Source organism: Equus asinus, chromosome 1 (genome assembly GCF_041296235.1).
Source record: "Equus asinus isolate D_3611 breed Donkey chromosome 1, EquAss-T2T_v2, whole genome shotgun sequence".
In the NCBI taxonomy this organism is placed as follows: domain Eukaryota; kingdom Metazoa; phylum Chordata; class Mammalia; order Perissodactyla; family Equidae; genus Equus; species Equus asinus.
In genome coordinates, this window is record NC_091790.1 from 169,778,200 (window position 1) to 169,800,134 (window position 21,935).

General features: G+C 36.6%; 1 protein-coding gene across 2 annotated transcripts in view; it reads left to right on the plus strand.

The window, feature by feature from the left end:
• ZNF277 (zinc finger protein 277) overlaps positions 1–21,935 on the plus strand; it is a 110,854-nt gene that overhangs the window by 60,318 nt on the left and 28,601 nt on the right. For both annotated transcript variants that reach the window (XM_014849981.3, XM_014849982.3), the window contains exons 3-4: positions 4,188–4,276; positions 4,567–4,649. In XM_014849981.3, coding sequence (XP_014705467.1) covers positions 4,188–4,276; positions 4,567–4,649 — 172 coding nt within the window. The remainder of the gene's footprint in view (positions 1–4,187; positions 4,277–4,566; positions 4,650–21,935) is intronic.

Sequence of the window (21,935 nt, forward strand, 5' to 3'; positions counted from 1 at the left end):
TATGTTGCATTTCAGATCTGTTTATATAGTATACTACAATAAGATATACATAATTTTATGTGTGTAAATTGTATGGTACTTTATGGTTATGTTTTGTTTTTGTAACATGATTTTTTCTTTGATGTTGTTGTCACCCACCCTTCCGTCAGGAAGAGAACACGCAAATGACAATTTTGTGCCTTTGGGGCTCAATACTTGCTTTGTCCTCCTTCCCTTAGAAGCTACCAAACAACATCTCAGAGTTGTTCCTAGAGATGGTATCTGAAAAACATCATTTCCAAAATTCATGACTACTTATTCATGGAACAATAAAATAACGTTTAACCAATGTAAAGACTGCCAGACTATGAGCATATAGCAGTATTCTCTCCCCCTTTATCCCCTGGGAAGCCCTCCCTAACTATTTGAAGAGGGCAATCAAGGTTCTGCCAGCCAGAATCTCCCCGTGATTTTCAGTCATTTGGTGTTAGTAATTGCTACCCTTGTGCCTACGACCTTGAAGTAGACTCTGATACAAAATAAGTACGTGATGAGAACCTTCTCTTCGAAGATCAAGGAGACAGTACTCAAATATGGAAGTTCTTGCAGACTAAGACCCATTGACTGTTAGAACCAGGACGTTGTTACCTCTGTAGGGGCATGTCTTGGCACCTCTTGCCTAGCCAAGCAATTCCAAACCAACAGCCCCAAACAGCTGGTGTCAGCTTTCAGTACTTAGGCAGGAAGTTAGAGCGATTCAGATAAAGAGCTACTATTAGGTAGTATGCGTTTCAGAAGTTTCTTCAAACTCCATTTCTGTAGTTCAGTTTTGCTTTGTCAAAGAGCAAAACCTGGGGCAAGCCCAGTGGCATAGCAGTTAAGTTCGTGCCTTCCGTTTTGGCAGCCTAGGGTTCACTGGTTTGGATCCCACGTGCGGACCTATGCACCGCTTATCACACCATGCTGTGGCAGGCGTCCCACATATAAAATAGAGGAAGACAGGCACAGATGTTAGCTCAGGGCCAATCTTCCTCAGCAAAAAGAGGAGGATTGGCAGCAGATGTTAGCTCAGGGCTAATCTTCCTCAAGAAAAAAAAAAGCAAAACCTTCTCCTTGGTCTTTAAGGGAAAAAAAAATGCTTCAAGTATCCATTACAACTATAATTCTAGGGACTTTTTTCTGTCCCTGTCTTCCCTTTTCTGCAATTCTTGTATAGACCGCTTCTCACTTGATACTAGAGGCCCTGTGTTGTAGAAGATCTGAGTTTCAGTTTGGAGCCAGAGAGACCAAGTTCACATCCCAATTCTGACATTCTAGTTGTGTGACCTTGGGAAGGTAAGGTCTCCGTAATGATAGCTGCTAATAATTGTCATCCTTATCGTCATCATCATCATCATCACTCTACTCTACCACCACCATAGCCACCTATATGTGCCCTCTGATACTACTAATAGAACTGTTTTGACTTGTTCATGAAATGTTTGTTGACATTATTGTTTTTGTTGTTTAAGCACCAGTATTTCTCTAAAATAAACAAATTCTTTACTACTTTAATCTCATCCAAATGTTACTTTTTCTTATAATAATAACTACCATGTATTAAACACCCAGGATGTTAAACACTGCTTTACATGTATTATCCTACTTAATTATCAATAATTTATTTTGCAAATGAGTAATGTGAATTTCAGAAAACTTAAAAAACTTTAAATTCAGGTTCATATCTCTGAATGCAAAGTCCCTGCTCCTCTGTTCACTATTACCTGGGGGCTGGTGGAGTCAGTTAGTAAATCGTCAGCTGTGAGAGTTTAACCGAAGTCTTAATTTAAAAAGGAACACTTCTTCTAGCGCAAGATCTGTCAGACAAGAAACTCATTGTATTGACTTTTCTAACCCAAAAATAAGTCAATGGCAGTTCAAGGGACAGTCTGGTCACTAGTACAGCTCTTAACCTAGTCATCTACTTCATGGAGTTTCATAGAGATACTGTTCTAAGTCTGTGAACATCTTCCTAAGGTAAGCAGCCTGTATATTCAAGGAGTTGTCACTGCCTTTTAACAAATCTAGACCCAGAATGGAGCTCATCAAGGGCTGACCACTATTCTCAGTTTTGTCCAGAGGATATCACCTAGCTGGTCTTCAGTGGAGTGGTAATCAGGAGTGACGAACCTCTCCTTGGCACATTCTACTGGTAGCCATGAGGGAACTCCAGATAGAACTTGGCTGTCCTGTTTTTTTAAATAAGTTATCTCAGCATCCGGTTCTGCTGTATGAATTTGATTAGTCATGAAAATAGATGCCTCTCTATTTCAATTTGGAAGAACAATCCGTCTTCTATTCCTGACGTCTCCCGTAGAAGTTCTCCTGTGTTCCTTCATTCCTGTCACCACTTTGCAACAGAAAATATGCTGAAGGGAGAATAAGAAACGTGGCTGGAAATGTCATTTTTAGTCTCTTAAGTCTTCTCTTGCCTTTTCTTTCTCCCTTTTTCCTCTCTCTCCCAAGGGGAAGTAAAGCAACTCATGAGGAATGAAGAGGAGAGTAAGAGTAGTTATGTAAGGTCCTAAGAACTGGAGGGTGCCGAAGCTGGCCCAGGGTGGCTGAGGAAATATGTTTCAGCCTTTTGTAGATACTTTTCCTCTTTTTGTGTATTTCGATGGATCTAATGTGCACTTGCTTTCTTCTGATACTTCTAATATGGAAGCCAGGGAGCTAACCATAGAGTCATAGTGCATCATTTATAGTATTTATAGTTTGAGGCTGAGCTGGAGCCTAAGATATGTCATTTTCAGATCTCTTAAGGTAAGGTCTAGCCCTATTCTGTAAGGAAAGTTCTCCCCTTTCTTACCCATCCAGATTGACAGTATTGACAGTACGGTTATACATGAGAAGAAAAAATTAAAACGTGGTTCTATGTTTATACATTATTCCTTTACTTCTTTTCTTTATATATTCTGTACTCACTGTTGTCATCCATTTATATTTTTGTTTTATATTAGCTCATGTCGTGGTTCTCTCTTTCTCTCAGACTTCCCTCCCAGCACATATTTTTTTCTAATACATGAATGCCGTTTCTATAGAGCACCATGGGATTGGGAAATTACTGTTAAGAAAAAGAGAGGTAAGAATAAAAAGTTAAAAGGAGACAAAATATTGGGAGTTAGAGGTTACTTAGAAAACCTTACAGGAATCTTCAAATGCTCTTCTACCTCTTTAAAATATTTATTGTGGACCTACTATGTACAGGGCACTGCTAGATGCTATATCAAGCCATTTAAAATATCCAAATTCCTACTCTTTCTGTACACTTCATTTATTTCACTGAGTCCCATCTGTTTTACAGGTTTTGGTTCTTTGTTCGAAGTGTCTCGTTTTATCCATCAACTCTGTAGCCTGAGAAATTGTCAACTATAGAGTCAACCTTTCCATTTCCTTTCTCCCCATGAAAGAGAACACATTTTCTTCTTGGTACCATTTGATAAATGAGATTGCGGTTGCCAATATAAATCGTGTTAGATAAACGGAAAGATGAACAGCTTGTTGAATCCTGTCATCTTACTGCCTCTTTCATCCGATATGCAGGTCTGGGTGTTAGGCTTGCTTTTAAATTTAGTCAGTGTGCTGCTTCTAACTCTGCTCATTAGATACGAGAATTGTAAGCTTAAGTATTTTTCCAAAGGCTAAATTTGCCTCATTGCAGGCACAGTGTGGATGTATGGAATTTTTCTGTCTTGTTATACAGATATTGAATTTAAACTGACTTCTCATTGGGTTATTATTATGACCTCTGTTCTTTTGATGTATAAGATAACCACCCAATTTTCAGTTTATCGGAAAACGTGTGATAAAGCCTATTTAATCATTGTTCCATTTTAAATTCGCATAAACTTAGATGTGATTTCAGAAAAACTTAATTATTACTAAAAATAATTCAGTTTAACTCTCCTGTATGTCTGTTTATTGAATTTGGGGATAGTAAAGTTTAATCGTTTCCACACCTTTACAGGATGATTTCATTTCATTAAATATTTATTTCATATTTCTACAATGCCCTGCCACCTTTCTGTGTACAAATTTTCTGGCAGTTTTCAGTCACAACATTTGATTTGTTGCTTTGGGATAATTAAATGTCCTTATAAAATCTTGTCATTCTAAAGTAAATAGTGCATTGAGTCTTCTCATCATCCTTTCTTTCTGATTGTTCTAAGGTACATTTTATATTGGAGGAAAAGGTTCACTGAGCAGCCTGTTACAGATTTTTGTAGTGTGATAAGAATCAATTCCACAGCTCCATTTGGTAAGTGTACTTCTTGGCTACCATCTTTTCCCTACAATTCAAAATTTCAAAGGAATAATCTTACTTTCTTAAATTAGATTTCCCTCACTTTCATGATAGCTAAAATTAAACTGCTATGTTTATGTTGCCTAATTTCAATAAAGCTGAAACAGAACTATATACCAGAAGAGAGATCCTCATAGACATATGCATATACATATATATATATATATATATGTTTTTTAAGAATAAATCCTTCTGGAAAAGATGATAAATATTGTTTCTCGTTTACTTTCCTAATCTTTCAACAGAAGAACAAGACAATTACTTTTTGTTATGTGATGTTTTACCAGAAGATAGAGTACTTCGAGAAGAACTTCAGAAACAGAGACTGGTAAGAATTGTTTTAAAGGATGAACAGTGTATTGGAAATACATACAAAATCAGTTTTGTTGCTGGTGTTCTTTTTTTGTTTTGCTTTTACTTTTTATTCTGGAAACTTTCAAACATACACAAAGGAAGAGACCAACCATACATAAAGATCTTAAAACAGAAAAAAGTATACACTTGATTGAGGATTAAAGCATTTCATGTTAAAAATGCAGAGAGAATTTTTGGCTTTGTTTTGCTTCCTGGATTATCTCTAAAATAACAACAGAGCTTACACATTTTAGTGTAATTTTAGCTGCCTGACACATGCTAGGGTTCAGCAGTCGTGGAAAAATGCCCTCAGCTAAAATTGAGTTGAATTGATTAACTTTTCTTTTTTTTCTCCTTTTCACTGGAATGTGCTATGCACTAGCACTTCTTTTATTCCACTTTATGAGTTAAGCATATGGTTTGATCAACATAGTAGCCTTTCTCATTTGCAATCTTAGCCATAAGCAAGCTAATTGGAAAACTTCAGCATCTTTAGTCTTTAAAAAAAGATAACAGCATTATACAAGTGTGAAAATTTTCATTTTCATAACTTGAATAGAAATTGGTTAATTTTTAGTTATTAATTTTGTTTAAAAGTATGTAGTTTTCCATTATTTCTGAATTTATCTCAACTATTACTTGAAATTTATGTGCTCTTCCTTTATTGGCTACTTATAAGGGTTCCTTGTATCTTTGGATTTTGCTAAATATGTTGTGAGAGAAAGCTATGAATTCATTGTTTCTGCTAAATCCTCAAGAGATCTGAGAGGAAAATAAATGCTACCTACTATAGTCACTCATATGATTTGAGAAAGTCCCCTGAAGCACATTATATTTTGTAAACATCCCAAATGATTATTTCTCCCATAAGGAGAGATTATATTGTTGGATGTTGATTTATATGTAAGAAAAATCATGCTTTTCCTGTAGCAGCAAACCCAATGAAGAATGGGACTTCGTGAGTTTCTTTTCTTTCCTTATTGTAATGTCTTAAGAAATGTGCAAATGAGGATGAATTTACTGTCATATTTTATGGATTTTGTTTGCTTGTACTTGTTCATAATTTTTAATTTCCATGAGTTTTTTCAGTCTTGCTCAGACTGGTCTTAAGAATGATCTAACTGTTGTAACCTAATACACCTAAGGATTTTTTTATGAGAACTCAAACCCTCCTGCTTTAGCCATTGCTATTGCTCAGTACACAGAATCTTTACTGTATGTCTGCAGATAGACTCAACTCCCTAAAAATGTCTACATCTACAAAATTTAGATGACCTTTTAAGATTCTAACACCAATTCTAACATGTCGTTTTTTTCCCCACCCCACCAAGCAATTCTCCAATACCAGCTGAGTGTCCTACAGTTCAATTCATTCTAATACCATCTACCTGCACATAGCATCAGATCCCACAGGTTAAGGGCCCAGTCCCACAGGATTGCCCTCCATTTCAGATTCTAGTCACACCAGGTTACCTCTCTTTTGACCAACCAGCTATAAATCAGAGGTTCCCATGACCTCTCCTTGGGTTTGATTAATTTGCTAGAGCAGCTCACAGAACTCAGGAAACCAGTTTACTCACTAGATTACCAGTTTATTACAAAAGATATTAAAGAATATGAATCAACAGCCAGATAAAGAGATACATAGGGCAAGGTCTTGAACAAAGGAGCTTCTGTCCTTGTGGAGTTTGGGGACTGGCAAGACAGCATGTGAATGCATTCTGATTCATCAACCTGGAAGCTCTCCAAAACGTGTCCTTTTGAGTTTTTATGGAGGCTTCATTACTTAGGCATGATTGATTAAATCATTGACCACTGGTGATAGAGCTCAATCTCCATCCCCTCTTCCCTCAAGGAGTTCTGGGGAGGGGAGCTGAAAGTTCTAATCCTCTAATCAAATGGTACGATCCAGCCCTCATCCTTAGGTTACCTTAGGTATTTTCCAAAAGTCACCCGTTAACATAACAAAAAACACCTTTATAGCTCTCAACACTTAGGAAATTCCAAGGGTTTTAGGAGCTATGTACCAGAAATGGAGACTAAGACCAAATATATATTTCTTATTATAAATCACAGCATCACACCTTTTTACCACCTTTATAGTTTAACAAAGTGATAGATTTGATGAAAGTGAGCATTTTGGCAGCTTAAAAGAAACAAAATAAGATGAAATTACAGTCAATTTGTACATATTTGTTGAATTGCTGCTTAACTAGATGATCATACACAGAAATACAAGGCATGGTTCATGTCATAAAAGAGTGTACAGTCTAGAGAAAAAAGACAAAATATGTTTTCTTATCACGGTAATGCAGATAATGATAGACCATCTTATAGGGCTAGTGAAGAGTAAGTGAGATAATGCATGTGATTTGCTTAGAACAGTATCTGCCACATACCACTCAATAAATGTTGCCAATAATACAAATAACAATTATAATACTATATGTCTTAACAATGAGAAGGATATGGGTAGTTGGAGAGTTGTTGAAAAGGGAGGAAAAATGCATAGGGATCTAAATGTTCAAGATGTATTCAGGAAAGTTGAGTAAGTCTAGTCTGGCTGAGGTAGAAAGATTTTTGGAGGAGGAATATGAGAGAGATTTGAAGAGGTAAGATGGAGCTAAATTGTGAAAATCCTTCAGTGCCAGGAACATTGACTTTGTAGTCATAAAGACCCATTGATGTCTCCTCATTGCCCATGAGAGTGAAATGAAGAAAAGATGATAACTGTAGCTGTGTAAAAATCCATTTAAAGGTGATAAATCCTGGCAAAGAGCAGACCAACTTGGAGATGTGGGAAGAAACTAACAATGACTGAATACCAGCCATATGCCATGCCTTGCATTAGGTCCTTGCTTCATAGCAACTCTGAGTTAGCTCTTAAATACCATTCTGTTGATAAGGAAACTGTGGCATAAAAAGATTAATTTGCCCAGGATCCCATAGTGAATGAGAAGCAGAGCTAGGGCTGTAAACCAAATGTGCCTGATACATGCCTTTTTAAGCCACGCCATGCCAGTCTAGTAGTTATTTATTCAACTTCCCACATGTATTGTACTCTTATTCTAGGCTCTGGGAATTGCTGTGTCCTGGGTGCTCATGGTCTGACAGATCTGTGGAGGGGCTAGATTCAGGCTAAGCTTGGAATTTAGGGAAAGCAGAGGGCGTTTACAATAGGCTGCCACTGGGAATCATGGCTAGAGGATCAGCAAAAAGAAAAGATTCCCAAATGCAGAAAGACAGATTGAATTTGCAGTCAGCCAGTTCATCACAATTTTATACTCTATAGTGTGGAAGCATGAGGTTGGTGTGGGTGATCTTCCTTTGGGAGTTAGCAATGTTGACAGGTAATGAGCTCTGCAAATCAGTAACAGGCATTTCCAGAAAGAAGTCCAAATGATCAAATGAAACAACTTTCAATAAGTGTAATAATACAATGTTTTCTTCTATCAAGTTAACAGGATTTGAAAATAATACTACTAAACGATGACAACAATGTCAAAAGACAGGCACTTTTTCAGCAGCTTTTAAGTGTGAGAATTGGTATACTATTCCTGAAGGGCGCTTTGTCCTTGATCCATATTCTCAAAGAACTCATCTAGGAGAATCATACACCCAAAGGGTTATGAAGTCACCTGCGCTACGACAGCTTAGTTGTTTTTTCCTTATTTGCCATCAGTGTTTTATCAAACAATTCCTCTTCATTAATCAGAGTTTCAATCTAGCTTCTGGAAAATGTAATTTAAACCAGTTAAATTGCTTTATGTTATTGGGTATACAATGCAGTCTATGTTTGAGTGAATTTAGCTAAATGTCAGTAGGATCACAACTCAAGTCCATAAGGGAAGCCCTTCAAACTAGAGTACTAGTGTAGCATTTACTCTCCTGATTTATGTTAATGATGACTTGCGTATATATCATTCTTTAATATTCTCTCATTTTGAACTCTAAATAAAGTATTTAGGTTAAATACTTTTGTATGACTTATTCTTAGTTCACAATGAATTTATAACTTCTTTGAGGGCGGTAATTCTTATATTTAAACATCCTTCAGTAGCGTTCAATATACTGCTAAGTTCATGTTGGTGTTTTCCCCAAACTCTGTTTTTTTAGAAATATTCCTATTTCTGTGTGAGTGACTCGAGGCATATAGAGTCTAAATGATACACTTAAGGTTACCATAGCAAATTTAAGGCTAGAACCATATTTCTTTTTTACTTTTCTGCTACCTCACTGGTTCCTTGTGACATTTGTGACATTTGTGTGTGTTCCTTAGTGTTCTTTTGAAGAGCTTGATTCCTGCTTGACACTTCTTTGAATTTTTTCATCTGTACTCTGAAGGAGTCCGCAGAATTAGGAAAGATTCTTGAGGGTTTGAATAGCTTGTACACCTTCCTCTCTTTAGCTTCCTTCTTTAAAAATTTTCCCTGGTCTCTTCATTCTACCTTAATCTCCAGTGGGTTTTTTTCCCTCTTTTCTCTTAAATGAGTAGATGTAAGTTTCCCAAGGTCTTGTCCCCCATTGAGAGTATGCACTCTCATGTTACCACTGCTGTGCTGGTGGCGTAAATTTTGGTGCTGACACTGAGTGGGCAGAGAGTGGGCAGTGAATAAATATCCATTGATTGAGTTCATCTGCAGCTTTCATCCTGGCTCACCTCTGAACCCCAATTTTAACTTTCCTTATTTGAACTTTTCCATGTAGATTTCCAATCAGCATCTTAAGTTTAATATACCTAAAACTGAATTTATTATTTTTTCTACCAAAATTTGCAGTTTGCCAGTTTTCCCTTTCTTACATAGTGGCACCATCATTCTCCTGGTCACTGAGTTTGGAAATTTCTAGAGTCATCTTTAACTCATTCCTTTTCATCATCACCATACCTAAGTCACTTGTCACGTCCTGTCAGTTCCACCTCTGAGTTCCATATCCATATCCTTCTTTGCAGTCCTAGTGCCTTTTATCTTTGCTTGTCTGTGGACTCACTTCTCCAATCAATTGACATTGCCTCCAGAATTTTAATTTTAAAATATACAGTAGTCCCCCCTTATCCATGAGGGCATACTTTTCAAGACCCCCAGTGGATGCCTGAAACTGCAGATAGTACCTAATCTTATATGTACTGTGTTTTTTCCTATGCATACATCCCTGTGATAAAGTTTAAGTTATAAATTAGACACAGTAAGAGATTAACAACAATAACTAATAATAAAATAGAACAATTATAATAATATATTATAAGAAAAGTTACAGTAGATCTTAGTAACCTGAGCATACAATTTTTTTTCTTTTCTAATAAGTTGAGAGCTTTCACCTTTTCACTTAAAAGATGCACTTTGGGGCCGTTTTTAAGTAAAATAAGGGTTACTTGAACACAAGCACTGCGATACTGCGACAGTCGATCCAATAACCAAGACAGGTACTAAGTGACTAACAGGCAAGTAGTATATACAGCATAGAAATGCTGGTCATAGGGATGATTCACATCCTAAGCCGGATGGAGCTGTACAGCATGAGATTTCATCACGCTACTCAGAAGGAATTGTTTATTCTTGGGATTTTCCATGTAATATTTTCAGATCGTGGATGACCATGAGTAACTATAACCATGGAAAGTAAAACCACAGATAAGGAGGGAACTGCTGTATAGTATATCATCTTATTCTCTTTTTCTAAAACCTGCAGTGGTCTTTATTTATCTACATGTTCTTAAGCTTGTCTAGGCTCAAAGTGCATTTCCAGTGCCCTTCCCCATTCTTCCTTTCAATTACCCAGTGTCCAATTCATTCATTTATTCAATAAATATTTGTCTTGCACCAGACATTGTTCTAAATGCTGATCACATAGCAGTGGATGAAATGGGCCAGCCCCTACCCTTGTAGAGATTGCACTCTAGAGAAAACACTGCTTGTCTTACATTTACTCCAGTATGTTAGGTACTTTCAGGACTCTGCTTAATCAGCCAGGAATGCCAACCCCCCTGTCCACCTCTGTAAATAACATACCCCTCAAGACATTTTCCAATGCCACATTTTCCACAAAAGCTTCCTGATGCCACCTGTCAGAATTAAGAACCTCTTCTAAGCTCTATTAATACACTATTTTATTTGGCTTTTCAATTATAGTTAATTGTTTAAAAATCTGTCTTCTTTACTGGATTAGATGCCTCTTAAGGGTTGGGGCTGTCATGTTCACTTTTGTATCTTCTCTGAGCCGTGTTCATAAAGCATTTAATGCTGAAGTATTGGCTTGGTATTTCTATGAAGCAGTGTAGTCAGATCTCCCTGATTTGACAAAGAGATATAAAATAGCCAAGGCAGACACCTTCAATCTCTGGGTTACACTTTTCACTTAAGCATGAAAAAATACTAGTTTTTCCAGTTGCCTACAGAACAAGATATGTGGCATTCATAAACTCTCAGTAGCAAGAAGAAACTTTTAATTAAATCAGGACAAGGGGAAACATCCATTTAACTGTGTGGAAGCATTTTTTTAAATCACTATTATAAATGTCAGCTTACTAGGTCAATCATGACAACTATAAATATTTTATAAAAATGTTAACCTATATAGCAATTTGATTCTCTGGAGAGAAACAGTGTTTTTATGTTTTTAATACTACTTCATATATCCCACTTCCCCCCACAATAAAAGAACAACAAATTGAAGTCACATATCTCCCGCTAAGAATATTTTTCTTCCTCATGCTACTTTTCTTTATAGATTTTTAGAGAGTCTTAGTAAAGGATCAAATTATTTTATATCAGTGACTTCAAAGTAAAAAGTCAGTTTACATTCTTGCATAATTCCTAGCTTTGTAGCACAAATTCTCTAATTGCGTCTAGAGTAACATTCCCAAATATAAGATGATATTTCCCATAGAATGTAATATTTTTATTAACAGTGCAACAAAGATCAAGTTAATTAGAATAACCATTGAATGATTTTAACCTTAAAATTAATTGTTTTCATTTAGAAAACAAATGTAAACCCAGTCTGAAACACTACTACTGAATTGAATCCTAAAGTGTACCACTTTGAACTCTTCAAGATGAGCTTAAAATTTACATGGCATTTTTTATATACATTGGCTCTCTGCGATCACTAAAGCAATATCATTGTTTCTGTTTAGATGGAAAAACAAGGTTGAAGATGTTAGGAAATATATTCTCAAGGCCACAGTTATATACATATTAAATAGGAAAGGAAGCAATTCAAACTCTTATTTTCCAACTCCAAACACCATTCTCTTTCCAATTGTACCAAAATCCTTTATCAAATTTGGTCTTTCTTCTATAAGCAAGTGTGACATTTTCTAAGTTGACATTTGTCAGAATTAATAAAAATGGATGAACAGGACATAAATACATATGTAAATAAATAGTAGTGTTTTGCTTCCATTGCTAGGAATCTTTTTAGGAAAATCTAATTTCTTATTATCTTAGGTCAGTGGTAGATAGGAATTTCTTATTCCTTTTGGCCTAACCTTCTTATATTTTCCTTTTAAACTTAAAGATAATGTGTTTTCAGAGTTTCCTCTATCTTTAGAGAAACATAGAGCTATACCTGACCTTGAGTTTATCCAGGAAAATACTTCCTCATGCAGGTAATACTATCCATACTGATCCATCCCATGCTGTTAGCTCTCTCTTCTTCAGTCTAAAAGGTGGATGCTTTAGTGTAAAAAGGGCAATCTCCCATAGCCATCTTTCAGTTTTTAAAAGTCCTCCTTTGCTTGCCTAGGCTAGATTCCCTTATATCTTTAATACAAATAAAATTAGGCTTTTCTAGTTCATGTTTCCATTTTACTTTGTTAATCAGACTTGTCCCCTAATCCTTAAATTAGGTTTACTCTTGTGGTTTTTTTGTCCTATGCTTCTACTTTTCTTTTTTTCATTATGATGATCTATTCCATGTAAATGGTTAAATTTATTTAATTTGTTTCTCTACTAGTTAATTCTTTAAGATATTCTATTTTTTCTCTTCCATACTCTTTAAAAGCCACCTCAGTGAGACTCAAAGTAGAAGAAAACTACTGTCTTCCTATCCTCTGTAGCAGGCAGATGGTTGTTGCCTTTATCCTTGTAGTTTCAGAAAGGGTGGGAGGTACTGAGTCTTTCAAGAAGGTGAAATATTAGTCAGATCAAATCTCATGGATTTGGGGGAGTATATCATCATTCAGTTAAGAAATTTCTCTCTGGGTTTTTATGTTTTACTGTTTTTCTCATTTGTTAAGATCCTTGATATTGTCACAAAATTAACTTTCCATCATCTCATAAAATACTGAGAACAGTGGCTTTTATTGATTTACTTTAAGAAATTGTATTGTGTCATTGATAATCCTTGTTTTAATACAGCCGTTCCTGCGTCTGCATGGAGAGGTGTGTTTTTGTTTAAGTATATCAAATATATTATATGAGTATATTGCTAACATAAATTCAAACGTGCAAGTCATCAGATTCTGAAAAGCAGGTTAGTCTTTCTCAGGGCTACCTAACATTTTTTGACACTTAAAAGGGAATTCTTTGGGCAAAAAGTAGCTTTTTACTTGACTTCTGGATCAGAGGGCTTCTAAAATATTTAAGTAAGTTGCAGGCAGATTCTGTTATGAAAGAGATTGAAACGGTACAGCAGTATCTGTACAGATACTGTATTCATGTTTCCATTTTACTTTGTTAATCAGACTTGTCCCCTAATCCTTAAATTAGTGGAAATTTACTGAACTTTTTATATCTTAATTTCCTCATATTGAGTATTGCATCAGATAGTATAAAGGATGTGATAGAAAAAAAAATAAGCTTTTACCATAACTCTGAGTGAGATTAAAATGAAAATACCACACTTACTGTCAGAAGATATAAGAAATGGCAGAAACAACAAGAGGAGATGATGTTATTTTTTATCCTCCCTGAGTCTGAAACAATTTGAAGACTCTTTTCAATAATTTGTATAATGTTCACTCATTCAATTCATATAACGCTAGTAATTAAAGTTCTTCAATACTTTCAAATTTATTTAAAATAAAAATCCAGACTCCTTACCAAGATCTCATAGGGTCTGGTGCCTGGCTGTCTCACCCCTCTCTTCTTTGCTCGCTGTGTCCAGCCACATTGGCCATGTCTCTGTCCCTCAGACTCACCAAGCTCTTTGTAGCATCACTTGCTAGTCACACTTGCTATTTGCTCTCCTTGGAATGCTCTTCCCCAAATCGCATGGCTTTTCTGAAGGGGAAGGAAAAAGTTTGGGGACAAGGTGATATCTGAGGTGAACCTCTAGGATAGTGCTGTTGGCAAATGAATGCCTTGGAAATGCTTTTGGAAGATAAAGACATTTAGAGTAATTCAAATGTTTGACTGAATTGAGTTAGGGTGAAATGCCTTCTGTGGAGGATTAACTTTAGTTATCATCCACAATGTAGACACTCAAAACTTATGTTGACTGGTTAATTTCCTGAAAAGTCTTCTCTCAGTGGGTAGGAAAGATTTAAACCTATTCTGAATTCGAGATGTTGACCAAAAAGAAGTCATAGGTTGCAACAGAGCCCAGTGTAAAACCAAACCTTCTGTTAACCTTGGGGAAATTTTTGGTGAATAAATGGCATTTGTTTTAGCCCATTGGAGTGTCCAGGTCTCTTATTTTCACCAAAAGACAACGAAGATAAAACCTTCTGTATGTTATTTTCAGTTCGGTTACTCCTTTGGTTGGCAGGGGATGGAGAACAGGAAGTGGACCGCAAACAAACTTCTTTGGTTGCCTTGTTTTTTACCACCAGCGATAGCTGATGTACCATTCTCCCTGCCTTCATGTCAGTTCCTCAAAGGAATGCCAGTCCAGAATCTCCAGTGCTGTACTTATAAGCTGTGGATGTTCACACTAAGAGAAAAGGCTCAGCGTTCCATATGTATTAGGGGTTTTGCCATTTGGTGTGCAGTCTGGGTTCTGGTATTGTAAACAAATCACTTCAAAAGAAAGCTAGTACTTTGCACATTAGCACGTTTTTATCAACAGCGCAGACCTTTTTCTGCATGTGACTAAGGAAAATTTTGATTTTTTTTTTCAAGATTTTATTTTTCCTTTTTCTCCCCAAAGCCCCCTGGTACATAGTTGTGTATTTTTAGTTGTGGGTCCTTCTAGTTGTGGCATTTGGAACGTGGCCTCAGCATGGCCTGATGAGCGGTGCCATGTCCGTGCCCAGGATCCAAACCGTTGAAACCCTGGGTGGCCAAAGCAGAGTATGCAAACTTAACCACTCGGCCACGGGTCCAGCCCCCAAAATTTTGATTTTTATTACTTTTAAGCCTCCATTTTGCTGACTGGCCACTGTTTTATTTTTCACCCTGAACTTTTATTCATGGCTGAAAACTTAAGAAAATCCTCAGTTCTAGGATTGAGTCTTCTTTAAGGTCTTTCCTCCTCTAAGATCCCTGAATGCTCATGCTTTTTATCTCTTTTCTTGAGAGGATTGTGTGTGTGTGTGTGTGTGTGTGTGTGTGTGTGAGGAAGATTGGCCCTGAGCTAACATCTGCACCAATCTTCCTCTATTTTGTATGTGGGACACCACCACAGCATGGCTTGATGAGTGGCATGTGGGTCCAGGCCTGGGATCTGAACCCACAAACCCCGGACTACTGAAGCAGGGTGTGTGAACTTAACCACTAAATGGATCTTTTATCCCAAGAGGATCTTTTATAATCCTAGCATGTAAGCAAAAAGTAAATACACTCTGGACCTTTATTGGTCCCTGGACATATTAGGGGAACAGAATGACCAAGCGATGGTGCTACAGGTCTCATTGGTCTGCCTTCTTTCCCTGCTGTCATTCCATCAGGTTGTGGCCAAACCTACGCCATCTTTTAAAAAGACAAATCTTCATTTCCATAAATTTTAAATATCTTAAATATTTATTTTTTAATGCTTAGATTCTTTAACACTAAAATACATGCCTGTAACTTTCTTGAATGTTCTAAGAAAAATGCATTGCAGAATTTGCTCGACAGACTGCAAGTTAGAGTCTTCCAGGCCTGTCTTTACATCCAGCACTTATACCACAGAACACTATTGTACGCTCAGAAAGAACTCCGGAATAATGTTGTTTTATTTCTCAGCATTCCTACCCCTTCCCCAGCAGTACCAGACCTCCGTTTTGTGTTAGTGCAGGATTTGAGCCCTTTACCCAGTAGCTTATAGCTTTTGCTTTGTATGCTAAAGAATGGTCCCAGGAAGGAAGCAAGTAGGGCTCTTTATATTTCTTTGCCCTACTCCCAGTCTTTCTCTTGAGAACTTGGAGAAAACCCATGGAAAAGAGCTGTACCCCTTTGTGTCTAGGGCTCCCAGGGACTTAGCCTGTAAGAATTCTTTAAAATTCCAGCTATTTTCTTCCTATTTGTCTTTTCCTCCCATGCTCTGCCAAGGGTGAAATAGTTTATGAGTCCCTGCCTCTCCTCAGAGAGCCTTATCACATTTTGGAATTCAGTTTGGTTGCCTTATGACTTAAGCTTTTTGGATTCAAAATAAGGCATGATTCTTCTTTTTTTTTTTTTTGATTATCCAGCTTTTTCTCATTATAAGGATATTCTCTTGTGGCTTTCTGCATCCTAAGCTGAGTGAAACAACTCCTCCCTCCTCTTTATTTTAATTAATATCTTAGTAATTAAGTGCCACTTTTGGTTAAAGTAGATGCTTTTCCTCCTTTCATAGCGTTCAAAAAGACACACACGCATGTATTTGTCTACTAAATGAGGTATAGCTTGACAAGAGACAGTTGACCCTAATAACTAGCAATCATAAGTATTGCTTGGTGTCTAATCTTGCCCTTTTTACTGAGTTATCAGTGATAATTGTAACAATAAATTGCTACATTTAGTTACCTTGGTATACATTTTGAGAGGAGCTTGTCTTTGGACTATATGCCAGCAAATTATGTCATTCATTGCCAGGTGTTCTTTGCATAAGATTCTGACAACCACCCACCCACCCAATCAGGGCTAGGCTTCTGGCGACACCTTACTTAAAATTTCATCCATGTTAAAAGTTGTGACCATGATAAATGAAGTTCAACTTTGGAGGCCAGTAGTTGGTGTTGGGAGAGCAGGATAGGGATTAAAAATTATTTTTTTAGACGACTCTTTTGTCTAGTGTGTGGCTATTCTCAAGTCACTTTTGACAGAGAATTAAATGTCTTTCCATGCAAGCTGCAGTTCATGTTTAGGACTAGGCAGTTTTTATAAGAGAGTGTCAACCCCAGTGGCTGCCAATGACCTTCTAAGGCCTGTGGCTCTACATCCACAACATTAGAAACACAACACCCACAACATTATAAAAGCAACATGCCAGGTACTTGACAGGAAGGACAAAGTCAAGATTATCATCAATAAGTATTTGTAAAAACCATGTTCAGGGAAAATTGTTTGAGGAAGTTCATAATTTTTCTAGATAGTATTAAACTTTCAGCCTCCAATCAGGAGGAAGCAGGTATCTGTAGTGTGTCACGACAACCCTTACCCTACCTCTCTGCATTGCCTTCACTGAGTTTTGGAATGTGATTTGTCATGAGAGTCAGCTTGTTTTGAGGATCAATATGAAAAACAGTCCATCTTGTTTGGTCTATTTATTCTAAGTATATTGTCCATTATATCACATAGTATACTTATTTTCAATGACTTTTAGCTCCTCAGTTAGGCCAAACTTCACAAAACTGTGCTCACTTCAAGCACGAGTTGCAAGTTGGGGGATCCCCAGGCCGCCTTCATTTCTAAGCAGCTGGCTACAAATTCTTGGATTCTAAGTACCACCTGAGGTTCATTGACTTGTTATGACAACTCACAGAATGCAGGAAAGCACTATACTTGTGATTACAGCTTTATTATAGAAATAGGTACAAATTAGAACCAGCCAAGCATAGAGATACATAGGGTGAGGTTGGAAGAGTCCTAAACACAAAGTTTCCATCATCCCCAGGGACATGTTGCCCTCCTGGCACATCAGTATATGATAATACACAGAGTATTGCCCACCGGGAAAGCTTACCCAAGCTTTGGTGTCCAAAGTTTTTACTGAAACTTCATCAAGCATGAGTGTTTGAGTCATTGGCCACATGGCTGAACTCAATCTCCAGTTCCCCTCCCCTGCCTGAGATCAGGCTGGTATCATGCACCTCAAAGCCGTAACCAACTAATAGATAGCATGGATGGTCTTTAGGGCATGGCAGCCCCATCCCGAGTTAGCATAAACTATCAGGTGGGGTCAAGGGGCCCATAGTGAATAACAAAGACACTCCAGTCACTCAAAAAATTACAAAGAGGTTTCCTTTAGAGGTTTCCTCCCAGTAACGGGGACAAAGCCAATCAAATTCTCTGTTACCTAAAACTGTGTCTGATCTGTTTCCCTTTTCTAAGAAAGACGATAGCCAAATTTGGGGCCCACCTTTAAATTTGAATATGTGTGTGTATGTATGTTTGTGTATGCTACATGTACATGTATATTTCTTTTTATTTATTATCTTCAATTCATGTGCCCATCCTACTCTATTTTTTTCTTTTTTTTACTATCATTTTTATGCTACATTGTTTTATAGCAGCTTGAAACACTTATTAGAACAAGATGGAGGTATAAATGAAATAATCCCAAATACCTTAGAGATAATCTAGGGTTCTAGAAATAGAAAGCAGGAGGATAGGAGATTCTGCTGCCTTCCTGTGGAGCATTTGGGCCACTGCTCTAACTGTAGTAGGGAGATTTGTTGTGTTCTATTGAAGGAGCTCAACTGGGATCCTAGACTGAAAATTCCTATCAGGTTCTGCCATGTTGTTTCCTTGGGGCTAGGGTGGGAACCTTAGGTGTGTGCTGTTTTCTCTCATAACCACTCATAGAGCCATTCAGCCAGGAAACTATTGTGAATCTAATATGTCAGTATCTATAAAATGTTTTTGGTATCTATAATTAAGAACATCTGCCTTAGTTCTACTTCCTTATGTTAATGCAACTATTTCCATTGGATTTGTCATTCTAAGCATCAGTTTTTGCTTTTTGTATACACATACATACCTAAATTGACATTTTCTAAATTACTTTTTCCTAAATTGGCTGATTTTTATAATTGTCAGCCTAACTCACATTTTCGTTTTCTACCTATATATCAGTCCCCTATGACTATGTTGAGTGCCATCTGCTATATCTGCTGTTTCATTAATGTTTCTTCTGTTTTCAGTTTATGAATAAAGATGAAAGACTATGCACTGACCCCTTGGCTACCATACTTGACATTTTAAACCAATTACACAAACATACAGCTTGTTATTATGACTTTTTGCCTAATACATAAGCTGATCTTATATTCATACAACTATGGTTTTTATCCAAGCCTATTTTGTAATGAAAATTTTATCTGATTTCATCAGCTGCTTTGAAAAGTTCAAACATATAACATCTGTGACATTCTCTTCATCCCTCTATTCTGTAAATCTATGAATAAAATCTAGTATACCTACCCAGCATGAGATTTTTTTTTAGAAAAATAAAACGTAAAAGCTGGTGGGCTTTGATTTGCACATCTTTGTGATGCCTTCCATGGATTATCTCCTGATATTATATTTTTTGGTTCATGAGTGACTTCAAACATGCTACAACTAATGCTATCAGATACCAAGCTTTACAAAGGAAGGAGGGAGAGAAGGAAGGAGAGAAAGAAAGAAAAAGAAAAGAAAAAATATTTTTCTTGATTGCCAAGTGGCTTCCACTCGGTTTCTTCCTCACTAATGCCTGATCAGCAGCTGTCAGCATATGTGCTGCAGAAGAAGGAAGCACAAAATTGTTAAGGCTCAGTTTTGTTTTCTCACATCATACAAGTTAACGGCAATGGGAATAAGGGTGTTAGGACATAGTAACAATGTGACTCTCTTCTACCTAGACTCCTCCTAACCATTCAAGGGATTTGAGGAAGTAGAGATCAGAGGAAGGAGAGCACCTCCGTTCAAATTTCGTACTCGTGTCCGTGAAGCACACTGGGGACTACAGAGATGAATAAAGCAGTTCTGCCCTCAGCAAACTTATTCTCTGGTGGAGTACATTTTGAGTTGATTACATAAAATAGTAACATGAACAAGGTTTTCCTACCAGTCATCCAAATACTTTAGAAGACCATTATTTAGTTTGGAAAATTTTCCCTTTTCCATACATCAAACCCTAAATCCTAGGCTGTTGAGTTATTTTGTGGTTCAAGATTTAGAGCATGAGGAAATTGGATGAAAAAATTATTTCTTAAAAACTCGGATTTGGAGGCAGTCCTCCCAACAAACAAATGAAATGTATAAACTTAGGATGGCCTTGGTGGGAGGTGGAAAAGAGAAGAACATTGAAAGACATTCCTGGGACAATTGAAGAAATTTAAATATTGCCTGGACGTTATGTGCTATTTTGGAATTACTGTTGATTTTCTAAGGTATAATGATAATGGTATTGTGGTTTGTATGTAGGGGAATGTCCTTATTCTTAGGAGAGGATGCTGAAGTATTTAGGAATGAAGTGTCATGATGTCTGAAACTTATTTTCAAATGGTTCAACAAACAAAAGGTGTATAGTGTGTAAATATATGTGTGTGTATTGTGTGTATATGTGTGTGTGTAGAGAGCGAGAGAGAGAGAGAGAGAGAGAGAGAGAGAGAAACTATGGCAAATAGTAACAATTATTGAATGGAGATATTGGGTATAGGAATGTTCATTGTACTAGTCTTTCAAATTTTCTGTTTGTGAAGTTTTCATGATAAAAATATTGGTGAGAAAATAAAAGAGACAGTGACAGAGTTACCTAACTTTAATAGCTTCCAGGTTTACTAATTCATTTGGCACGTTATGGCATAACTATGTCAGCAAAACCAATTTCAACAAATAAATGAGAACTTTCTTCTTAATTTACTGAATTGATTACAATAGGAAGAAAATTATTACAGATATAATAGTTGAAGAATTAAAATAATTTCTTTTTCATCTTTATATGGTTTATTTTATGTATAAGTAAAATTTGATTAAAATTGTAATCAATCAAAATATATAATGTATTTGGTGTTCCTATTTTAAGAAATAAGGATAATTTCCTATTTGTTTTATGAGGCACAGGCGCTTAATAGAGTAGACTTTATTCGAGTGGATAGGACAGAAAGCATGTTGCCGTTATTTCATTTCTTAATAGTTTTAAAGAATAAGGAAAAAATAATTATGTTCTAGTTTATTTTCTTATCTTGACTTGTATCTCCTGTTTTCCTCAAAAAGTCCTCTTAGTAACAAACATGTAGTTATGCTTTTAAGATATATATGTAGGGGAGGAAAACTTTTTCCTTTACCCTTCTAGGTTCTTTTGGCTGATCTGTTAATTAAATTGTTATAAGACATTAACAGGAGAAAATCAAATTTAATTATGTACATACAGGAGCCTCAAATAGATATGAGAGGGTCCAAGACAGTCAGGCAGTTGAGGCTTATATGACATCCTGAGCTAAGGAAAAGAGGATAGGGATTTGGCACTTCAAAGGGAAGGAAGACAATCCACAGGAAAATGCAAATATTTGTTCTGCCATGCAGAGACACTGGGACACAGAGAAGAATTTGAACAAATAGTCCCTGCTGAGCTCCTCCTGGGTTACCACACCTAGCCCGTACTCTTTCTAATTATCTCTGGTGATAGCTGGCTTCCTGGACCAGGCCCTCCAACTAAGTTCTTTTAGGCAGTGAAGGGGGAGGTAAAAAGCTCTTCCTGAGTCCTTCGAAATTTGATTGTCTTCAGCTCAAATAATTTACATGCCAAAGAGGCACATTTTGGAGAGACTCCTTCTGAACTCCTTCAGTAGTTATAAAAATTATCTATACAGTATTAATAGTACAAATGATTAACTGAAAAGTAAAAACATATTCCCCAAATCCGTATCCCACAGCAATATAAAATTCTCTGAGTAGCTCTGTATATTTCTAAAAATTGTCAGTTGTGAGTTTAAAAAAAAGCCAAAACTTTATAACTTAAAATCATAACCAATAATAAAAATAATTCCTTTTTTAGAGTAGTTTACATGTACAGTAGGCTATTATCTTTGTTTAAATAATATCAACCTACTATTGCCGTGAAAAGTTCTCCATTTTATATTATATACGAAATATAAGCCATGTGATAAGTGCCAATCCTGTGTCAGTAAGGGATAATCAAGTGTTTTATAAACTCCTCTCCTTTGAGAAGTCCAGTTTGATTTTCAAGAAAGCATTCAGATTTGTAGTGT